The sequence below is a fragment of the Megalops cyprinoides genome, chromosome 1 (assembly GCF_013368585.1).
Source record: "Megalops cyprinoides isolate fMegCyp1 chromosome 1, fMegCyp1.pri, whole genome shotgun sequence".
NCBI lineage: Eukaryota > Metazoa > Chordata > Actinopteri > Elopiformes > Megalopidae > Megalops > Megalops cyprinoides.
The window spans coordinates 30160715-30171639 of record NC_050583.1 but is presented as its reverse complement, the minus strand read 5'-3'; the positions used below and the strand labels follow the sequence as shown (position 1 = coordinate 30171639).

The 10925-nt window shown below is 38.5% G+C and overlaps 1 protein-coding gene across 1 annotated transcript; it reads left to right on the top strand.

Moving 5' to 3' along the window:
• Positions 1-364: 364 nt before the first annotated feature.
• On the top strand, positions 365-10925 carry LOC118780987 (cytochrome P450 3A30-like). The gene is made up of 13 exons (XM_036533811.1): positions 365-483; positions 1126-1219; positions 1523-1575; positions 3805-3904; positions 4025-4138; positions 4367-4455; positions 4853-5001; positions 5290-5417; positions 5564-5648; positions 5947-6107; positions 6594-6820; positions 8722-8884; positions 10255-10925. Exons 1-13 carry the CDS (start codon positions 371-373, stop codon positions 10327-10329), a joined length of 1551 nt encoding a protein of 516 aa, XP_036389704.1. The 5' UTR covers positions 365-370; the 3' UTR covers positions 10330-10925.

Below are 10925 nucleotides of genomic sequence, written 5' to 3'. Positions count from 1 at the left end.
GGATCTTATAGGCTACAGGAGTCATAGTTAGGTGAGCTGTGTGAAGTGAGGTTACCTGAGTAGCTTTGAGTTTTACTCCATGCAATAATGAATGAATGACGTCATATCTCTTTCTCACGCACAGGTGTTTGCAGAACAGCATATATGGTTCGAGGAAAAAGCTCCATTGCCATACTTGGTATTGACGCTATCACAGATATAAGCCTCTGATATATAAGATTGGAAGTGCAGTGCTTTCGGAGCCAGCTCTTTGCTAATTATTCACACACACTGACATTGACATTGGAACACACTACACCTCTCACACACTTTCACCGTTGTTTTGTATGCGTGACTCACTAAGACATTAGAATTGAGGTAATTTCCAAAGATGCAAGGTGAAATCTCTGCAACAGGAGCTGAAGAATCTACAATGAGTGTCCTCTTGTTTTTTTCAACAACAACCTGGGCCCTGCTTCTGTTGTTTCTAACCTTGGTTGTAGTGTGAGTAATGATTGTTTTATTATTTAAATCAAGTAGTTTGCAGCATGTAGTACATTGTTGTCTGAGTGACTGGACATATTGTTAATGTATTAGAGCAGACTGTTGAGTTGATTATATTGAAATCTTACATAATATTCTGAGTGCATAGAGGTTAATATGAAAACAGGCTAATCTCATATCAATTGATAGATATTAGAATGATGATGTCATATTTTTGTAGTTTTCTTAAGATGATCTTAACAGTTACTTTTTAACACATTTTAATGGGTGTGATTTGTCTCATTTAAATGTGAGAAAAAAACATATCAGAGACAAGGGAGTATTCAGTCTAACTGCTATAGTGGTCTGTGTTTGACTTTAACTAGTGTATTTTTTACACTTACAAAACATACTTCATTAATTGTACTGCCTATGGACCTGTGGAAATATTATGCTGATCATGAAAATGGTCATGTAAGGTTATTTGGATGTCCTGAAAAAGGTGTTTAGTCTATGGTTAGGTAACATAATCCAGATGAGTGAACGAATTTTGAAGTTAAAATCAAACTAATGTCTAAAGGTGCATGGATTTCCTCCTCACCATTTCTGGCACTCTGTACCTTTGTTTTCAGATCAGCATTGTCACCTTTTCATTCTTAACAGGTATGGTTACTGGCCCTATGGATTCTTTAAATCATTGGGAATTCAGGGACCACAACCCTTGCCTTTTATAGGAACACTTCTTGAATATCGAAAGGTAGGTTAACATTATTTTAGAATTGATATAGTATATGAATGACAATGTGTATGTGACAACTAATCCATAACAGATTCATGGGGTAGTGGATACAGCATATTATTTTGTGTAACAGCAAAGAAACAAAACTTCAATGGTGGAAAGAGAAAGGTATTTCTCAAAATTTTATTCAGGGAAAAAAAGTTTTGTTACTTTCAATATTTCATTATATCAGTCTACTTTTGTATGAAGAGAAGAAAATTTACTACAGCAGATGTCATGGCATGTCATTGGACTTCAGCTTTCTTTCATTCCTCTTTCCAGGGTCTACATGATTTTGATGTGGAGTGTTTCAAGAAATACGGGCGAATATGGGGGTGAGTGCTGCTTGTCCCATGTTATGTCAACCCATGTTATCTGCGACCGGACAAGGAACACAATAGGTCGTGGGTGTGGGGGGCAAAAAATGCATTAAACTGTGTGGTTATCCAGAATCACTTGCAAGAGGAAAGCTGGTGTTGATTTGCTGGATTAAACTGTGGCTAGCCAGTGTAAAGTAGCTGGACCTGTAATAAAGGGCAGGACCTGTAATCCCAACAAGAATGTGATAAAGCAACAAAGCCACTGCTCTGCGGATATTTTAACTAATATGGACTTCCCTATTCTATCACAAACTTTGGCACAGAAGTAAATTTAAGATGTTTAGTATCCTTTCCTTACCTATTCATCCTGGGTTTCTCTACTGAGGACTTGGGAGCTCTTGGGGTACTGAACCTCTGGTGTGTTCGGCGGAGCTACCTCTCAGCTCTGACCACATGACTCCTATGTCACAGCCACCTGTGGCCTTAGCCACAACTCATAATAGGATTTTACTTTTGAGATGCACAGCCAGTGGTCCAATGCAGAAAGTCCACCAGTTGGTTTGTCCACAGATCAGCTCTATGTCTGCTGGGTAAGCCTCCTTCAAAAAGCAGACTATCCCACTGTGTGTGCATTAGCTGGTCTTCCACTACTGCCTTCAGTTATTACTCATATCTCTAGCACTGTGGCAGCCTCCTGGCAGTTTGTTCTATACTGCCCCCATGTTAGAAGTATTGCGCATTGGCTGTGTGGGAATTGCCATCACCATCTGTGATGGAGTGCCATTATTACGGTTGAGTATGCGCTCTGACTGCCATACCAACAAGCTTGGCTCTTTGGCATTGCCGTCAAAGTCGCATGTGCAGTACTCCGTAGACCTGGGTTTGAGGCCAGGTGGGGTGTCTGCTCTTGCCCTTTGCTACACCATCATTCAGATTTTTCTTTGTATCTCATTATTGTGAACACCCTTCCATTCCTTCTTGAGTCTCCAGAAGGTGCTTGGGGCATTTAGCCCCCCACCTTCTTTGGAAGCAGTTTAGGGACACACGCTCATCTGAGTCTGTTCATCCAAATTTAAGCAACTCATTGATTAGGCCCTGCATAATGAGTCTCCTCCTGTTGACTAGTCTCTGCCTTGGACAGCACCAGTTGAGTCTTTATGAAACTTGACTTTTAAAATCAGACTTTTCTCATGCCCTCTTGTGGTCTTATGATTGATCTGCTCTAGAAGTATCTCATTCCTTGTGAGTCTGTTTATCATTTGTTTGCTCCTGCAGCCTTGTGAGTATGTTATAATGGGTCTCAGCTCTCTTCTAGAGAAGCTGCATTGTTGTGCCTTCTTTTAGTACCATCATCTTAATGGGTCGGTTGTCGAATGTAAGGTTTACTAAGTAACCTTGGTCTTTCAAAGACAGGTAGCCACTGGGCTGTTTAAACAGGTGCATTTGAAGAAATCTAGAAAAATCTGTGAGTGCAGCATCCTTTTAGTAAAACTTATTGAACTGTTAGTACAACAGTTATTGGTTTAAGGTATATTGGTATAAGCTTCTGTAAAATTAAATTAATGTTACGATGTTAAGTGATGCTGCACCTTGGGAGAGGAATTCGGTATGTAATACAATCGCACAGAAAATGAATGGCTTGGAAGTAATAAAGCGATTGGGAGGAGATGTGAAACTAAGAAAAGATGGCATGGTGTCAAGATGCAAATTAAAAGACCTTTTGTTCAATGTCACGCAAGGCATCACAAAAAGGCAGTGGTACACCTGAGGAGCAGCCATTTCACTGCAGGCAGAGTAGGTTATGGGAATGGATAGAATAGAAATGGCTGAGCCTATATCATATACCTTTTAACACTTTTTTTCACATGAATGAGTCCTTGTTAAGGTTCCCCTGTAAGCAGTATGAACCAAGAAGTGTATTGGTGTTTTTTTACAACACATTTTACAAAAATACTGCTCATGTCCAGAATAACTTTTGTTCTAAAAATATAGCAGGATTGGCAAAACTCATAATATGCCATGTATGACATCAAAACAAACAAGTATTTAATGAATGGGATCCTGTTTTTGCTCTGATGGAAGTGGAAGGATTTTCCAATGAGGAGGGATTAAGGAAATTTCAAATGTTGTATGTTTTAAAGGATGCCATATTTTCCCACTTCACACTGGGATTGTCTGCTACATATTGTTCATAAAATAAAATTACCCTTTTTAATGTATTTTGCTTTTGTTATTTCCCTTTAGTTTGTATGATGGCAGACAGCCAGTGATGTCCATTATGGATCCTGCAATGATCAAAACTATTCTGATCAAGGAGTGCTACTCTCTCTTCACCAACAGAAGAGTAAGACAATACTGCATCTCAGAATGTCTGATTAGACATAAATACAAACTCTGAAGACCACAGAATGGACACAAGTGCATGTGTGATCAGAAATGAATTTCATGTCTCCTTTTAACGTAGAACTTCCGTCTGAATGGTCCCTTATATGATGCCATCTCTATTGTGGAGGACGAAGAGTGGAAGAGAATTAGAAGTGCTCTCTCCCCCTCTTTTACCAGTGGCCGACTCAAGGAGGTGAGCTTCTCTTCACTCTTAAATAGCAATATGACAACAGTCTTTAAACGGGTTTCCAAATATAGGCTGCAATTAAATGAAAATTTAAGCTATAGTCTGCTCCAAAGACTCTGCACTGTATGCATATCACTTTAACCTCTGAAAAGAGTCATGCTTTCGCACACACAAAAACAACTTTCAATGAAGTAAGACACTTAAACATTGTTGTATTCTCTTTTGCTTTTGCAGATGTTTCCAATTATGAAGCAACACTCTGACAATTTAGTTGAGAGTCTACAGAGAAAGGCTGACAGTGGGGAAGCAGCAGAACTGAAGGAGTGAGTAGTGAAAGAAGTGAAAAGAAAAACTGCAGGGACTAACGGGTACATTGACAGGGTTTCCAAACCCCAGGCCGCCTGTCAGGGCCATACAAAATTCAAACAGCTGTTGATTAATACAGTGAGATTGTCTGCTGGATCTGAGAGATCAACTCTCAGACCCAAACTGTGAGTGACATTTCATAAAGATTTGTGGCCTTGCAGTGAGCCCAGAAGTGCAGAGATCTACAATACCACAGTACACGCCATAACCATTGATATTTCTATATGAGGGTGTATTCATTTACCTTTCAAAGTTGTGCTGTAGGAAATTAAAAGTTACTCCTGCTTTGCAGAATGTTCAGGTGTTCATTTATATTAGTAGCTCATGTTTTTTAATGTTTGATTTGTGTTTCAGGTTCTTTGGTGCATACAGTATGGATGTTGTCACCAGTACGTCCTTCAGTGTTGACATTGACTCTCTCAATAATCCCAAAGATCCATTTGTCACCAACATCAAGAAAATGCTCAAATTTAGTTTTTTCAATCCTCTTTTTCTCTTAATAGGTAATACTCTTTTCAGAAATTAGAGAAAGTCAATGTTAGTCTGGTTTTGTGTGTGTGTGTGTGTGTGTGTGTGTGTGTGTGTGTGTGTGTGTGTGTGTGTGAGAGAGAGAGAGAGAGAGAGAGAGAGAGAGAGTGATTTGAGAGACAATCTATTGTATCCTGTATACATAGCAGGGAGTCTGTTGTTGACTACTGTAATGTATGGTAGCTTTACCTCAAGCAGACACACACACCTCAGTTACCTGCTTATTGTAAGTTATTTCTTCATACCTGTCTCCTATTTTTCAGCATTGTTCCCATTTTTAACTCCCCTTCTGGAGAAAATGGACCTCGCCTTATTTCCAACATCTGTGACAGATTTCTTTTATGCCTCCCTTCAGAAAATAAAGGCACAGAGGGAAAAGAATGTTCATAAGGTAAGTCATCATATCATTCTTATTTGCATATTTTCCAGAATAATTTTAATGAACGTGGGTAATAACCTAAAAGCAAAATAAATGTGAGAGTAAACTGTTTTGTGTGTGGTACTGTAGACTTCAGTGTTAAGTTATTCTTATTTCAGAATCGTGTGGATTTTCTGCAACTGATGGTGGATTCCCAGATACCTGAAAAGGGAACTGACCCAAAAGGAAATGAATCACTGAAAGGTATATCCCCTTCTCTTTATCAAAGCAACTAGCACAGATACTTATCAAGAATACAGAAAGAGTGCTCTCAGCTCCTTTCATGTGAGCTATGTGGACCAGTAATGTTGGGCTATTAAATAAACATTACAGGTGCGGCAGCCATAAAAGAAAACTGGGCTGTATGAAGTCTCACATTACCACTGTCTTTTTATTTTGGCAGAAGTCCTTATCCCTTCACCCAGTAACTGCTGAAAGGTTTCAGTACTTGATAGGAACTAGTATGCCTGTAAATTGAATGTACATTTGTTTTTCTCTGCAGGACTTACTGACCATGAAATTTTGTCTCAGTCAATGATGTTTATTTTTGCTGGGTATGAGACCAGCAGCAGCACTCTCACATTCCTGGCATACAACCTGGCAACCAATCCTGACGTCATGAAAAAACTGCAAGAGGAGATTGACCAGGTCTTCCCAAACAAGGTGACTGTGGCATCATTCATCATTGAGATGCCCACCATACTAGCTTTTGTTTGTGCTTTTTTTCTAGATGAAAGGTACAGCTTATGGTTAATGTCATTCTCAGTAAGTAATACTGATAACCTGTATTTTTGCTTGCCACTCAGGACTAGAGTCACTGGCGAGTTTCAGATGCAATGCAGGCAGTAAAGCCTGTTCTTGGGATTTACCACTATCACACAATGTTGAATGCAAAATAGGTTTCTTGGGCCCTATTCAGTCATAGGTTCACTAGGCATTTTTCGTGTGCCTCACTTACCTGTATTTAAATTTTGGAAGTGGAAGTGGATTTTTCAAATAGGTCTATTAATGGTGAATTTTTTGGTGATGTTGTCTATATGGTGAAATGAACCATTGTCATTTCAACTACAGCAATATCATGTTTCAACTGCTTAACCTTAAAAATGTAATTGCTCTCAGAGTTAAATGTATTTATTCCTTCTTTTAAAGGCCGAAATCAGATATGAACCACTAATGCAAATGGAGTACTTGGATATGGTTTTGAATGAGACTCTGAGGGTCTTTCCCATTGCTCCTCGTCTTGAGAGGGTTTGCAAGAAGACCATTGAGATCAATGGGGTGACCATTCCTAAAGGGACCGTTGTCACAGTTCCAACTTACGCCCTGCATCGTGACCCCAAATTGTGGTCAGAACCTGAGCTCTTCAAACCTGAGAGGTACTGTGGAAAATTTAGCCATTTCAGACACAGCAATCACTTCATTGAGAGCCCAGTCGTTGTAAGATTAAATGTCTTTGTTTAGGATATGGTAAAAGCTTTGACTGTAGAACTGTAGAATCTCAGAATGTTAAATTTGATTTTGTTTTTTTAATACTTTTGTTTTCAGGTTTTGTTTTTTAACACATGTAGTCTGTTATTGCGGCTGTGAAAGTGTTCAGTAACACTGTAATCTGTAATTGTTGTTTTACTAGTCTATATCTGGAAACATCATACACAATATACAGCATTATAGTGATTAGTGTGTCTTCAGTTGTTTGTCAGGCATTCTTATCTAGAGCAATAAAGTTCATGGTTAATTTTGAATAAAGTTGTAAAGTTAATTTTGCATGGTACTTTAAACACATCACTGTAGCTGTAACAATAATCACAGAATACTCAGAATTAAGCAAGCTGAAAATATGTGGAGAGCATATTATTGAAAATATTGTGCTTTCCATCAATCTGTAGAGCAACATATTTATTTAATACTGAAATGACTGTAGATCTAAACAGTGGTCCATAAGAGCAAGACAAAGTTGCATGATGCTCCGATACTCATATGAACAGAGAAAGCAAGCAGTTGTAGCACCCTGAAAGTGTTGTCATTTAGGATGTGCACCTGCCAAAAGCCCGCTCTGGTTTAAGTTTATCTACCTCAGAATTCTGTCTGGATGGAAAGTTCTGAGGGGTTATTGCAATTGTTAAAGGTTTTCACAGCTCTGTTTATTCATTAACTAGGTTAATGTTAACAGATTAGTTGGGTCTGATTAGATGGGACAGATTAGTTGGGGCTGTTTTTTGAAACATAGTTTCTGTGAATAATTCAGTGACAATAAAGTAGTAAGCTCAACAGAGCTAGCTAATTATCTAGCCAAAGAAGGTAGCTAGCTAGCTATATGGTCAGTAACAAATTGGTTAATTGTTAAAAATATTTTGCTTGCCAGCTAGATATTTCAATGGTAAAAATGGAAATGGAAGCATATTGCATAATACATAACCAGAGCTTACATTAGCTTGCAATGTGGCTAGCATTGCTGTTTCCATGCCTGACAATACCCAAAGAATGCATGTCTAAAATGGGATTAGTCAGCAAGCATTTATGTAAATGAATATTAACAAAAATTCTTAAATAGCAATTCCGTTGTTGTTAATGTGTTGGTTGTCATCATGTAAACAGGTCTAGCAAAGTACAGACAATGCTGTGTCTGTGTAGATGTCTTTTAAAAAGCAAGTGCCACATGTGAAAAAAGCAATGTTTGGTACGTTTGGTCATGGTCATTTTGTCATCAGCAACAGTGCTTATGGGTCGACTTCAAAATTCCAAATGGAAAAAGTTCTAACAAATGGAAATGTGCAACATTTGACAACCCAATCCATGCGAAAAAGAAATATGTTGTTCAGCGCAAGAATATATTATAAATGCATTTGAAATATATTAATGCAAAGCAGAAGTATATTGTAATATACCAAAATGGCAACAATTTGCATATTTAAAATATATTGGCTGAGCTACAAAAAAATGTATATACTTTAAAACTGTTTTTTGTATGGGAACATAATGCAAGCTAAATGGTACACAGTGCTGTAAATTTGTGAAGTTTTGTGTAGCTTAAAACTATAAGGAGTTATTGTTTAATTTTGTGTGGGGAAAAAAGAAGGAAATACATGCTATCAAATGTCAAGTCTTTGCATATTTTCCATGAAAATTAATTAAGAAATAACCCAGTAACCCCTTACTCATCTTGTTAAGCACTTAATGCAAAGCTTTTGCATATAATTAATGAAGTTGTTATTTTTTGACCGAGACGGTTTCCAGGTATGTGATTGGTCACCTGTTCCCCTCTTATTTCCACGCATAGGTTCAGTAAGGAGAACAAAGAGAGCATAGACCCTTATGTCTACATACCATTTGGAGCTGGTCCTCGGAACTGCATTGGGATGAGGTTTGCCATCCTCCTCATTAAACTGGCTGTGGTGCAGATACTACAGAACTTCACCTTTGCTGTTTATGATGAGACAGAGGTGAGACTTGTTTAGTGTCTGTGTATCTATTCTGTCTCTCTCTCTCTCTCCCTCTCTCTCTCTCTCTCTCTCGCCCCACCCCCCCCCCCTCCCGTTTATGAGTGTCACATGGCTAGCCCAAGTGACAATACTCTGAGAGTCCTTGGATGAACACACACAGACACCTGGAAAATTAGAAAACTAGAAAAAATAACAGCCTTAAAATGATCAGTTTTGCTAGGTTTATTGTCAGAGTATGATAATTGTATCCATAGTTGGTTTGTGTGGAAACAAACCCCTTTTATGTTAACCTTAATGAACCTTTTTGAAAAGACAGAGGAAGGATCCGATTCTGGTGGTCTAAGCGTAGTTGCCTGAAGCAAACACAATGGTCAAATGCAAGTTGAAAGATGTTGAGACGGTATAATGTAAGCATAAAACCTGATGCAGCCAACAACACAAACATCAAGTGACCTTGAAGAAAAAAACCTTCATTGAGCTGTGAAGGTGTGAGTGTATAGCCAATTAGGGCTTACTCCACGTTACCTTTAAATGTGTGATTGCCCTACCCTTTCGCAGACGCTGGCCTGACGTCTCGTTTACAGACTATTCAAGCCAGTTCTTTTGCACAGTGCTTTTTACAAGAGTATTTGTCAAAAGCAACTTTATGGGGATCCAGGGCCATAAACCCCAGAAACAGGCAACAGTAGCATGGAAAAACTCTATTACTAAAAGCAGAACCCAACTCACAGGGGGTAACCATCTGCCTCTGGCTGACACTGGAGAGGTCAATTAGGGGGAATGGTAGGGAGAGAAAAGTCTGAGGAGGAGGGGATGGTCAGGTGGGTGAGACGACCAGGCATAACCGGGCAGGAGAGCAGGTGAGGCATCTGGAGCTGGATCAGGAGAGCCAGTGTGGGCTGCTTGATCATTCTTTGTATTTAAAACTTGGCTTTTACCACCAAATCACAGCTGGAACTGCTAAATACAGAGTTACCATGATGTTATATAGTGACAGCACTGATAGCTCAGTCTTTCAGTGACTTTATGGCTTGTGTTAGTCCTCCAACTCCCCCTATGTTTCAGAACATAGGACAACAGATTTTAGAGATGTTCTTAAGGTGATGAAAAGCAACCCCAGTGATGTTTTTTATATGTGTTTCAAATTAGAGGTCTGGATCAATAGTTACACTTAGATCTTTTATGGTAGCACCAAAAGCCAGTGAGATGCCATCTAAAAAATAATATAACTAGCAATACCTGAACATTGTTAACACAAAATGTTTGCACAACATTCTTATTTATTAATCCAGTTAAATACCCGGCATGCTAGCATACCTGTGAGAAAAGGATTAACCGATAGGGCCTAAGAAATTTCTCTTTGTCACCAGGTGCCCATTCAGTTGAACAGCCAAGGACTACTTGCACCTAAAAACCCTATAAAACTGAAGCTTGTTCCACGCTGAAGTCTGCAAGAATAAATGGTCCACCACATACTGGAAATTCACCTTTTGATTGCATGCAAATATGTTGTGTAAGTCACCTGCATTTTGAGGGAATACATATAGTTGTTTTTGTTTAAAAATAATGATCAAAACAGGTTGTCAAGATTTTTTTTTTTCAAATCCAAGCACCTTGTAATGGTGTTGCATTTCCTCTCATTTATATATACAAGATCCAGAACAATCAGTAGAATCATCCAGGCTACTTTGCTATATATTGTTCATGTTGATTTTCAGATTTTGTATTTTTATATCTCTTATCTTTATTGACTCATTTTGTACTATGTATACCTCTCCTTTTGTATTGTCTTTTACTTTACTGAGTTGCCTTTCATTTACAGTTTTCATGGATGATGTTTTTTTCTGACACACACTAGATGTCAAGCACTACTATGTTACAATGCATAAGAACTTTTTTCTCTCTTCATAAAGACTTCCAGACCCACATGAAGACATTGCTTTGGTGTTTAAATAGTGACATTGCCCTGAAGCAAAAGAAACATTTTTAATGGAAAAGTGTGTTTTCATTTCAGATCCTGTGCTAGTGCTTTTGTTTGCAA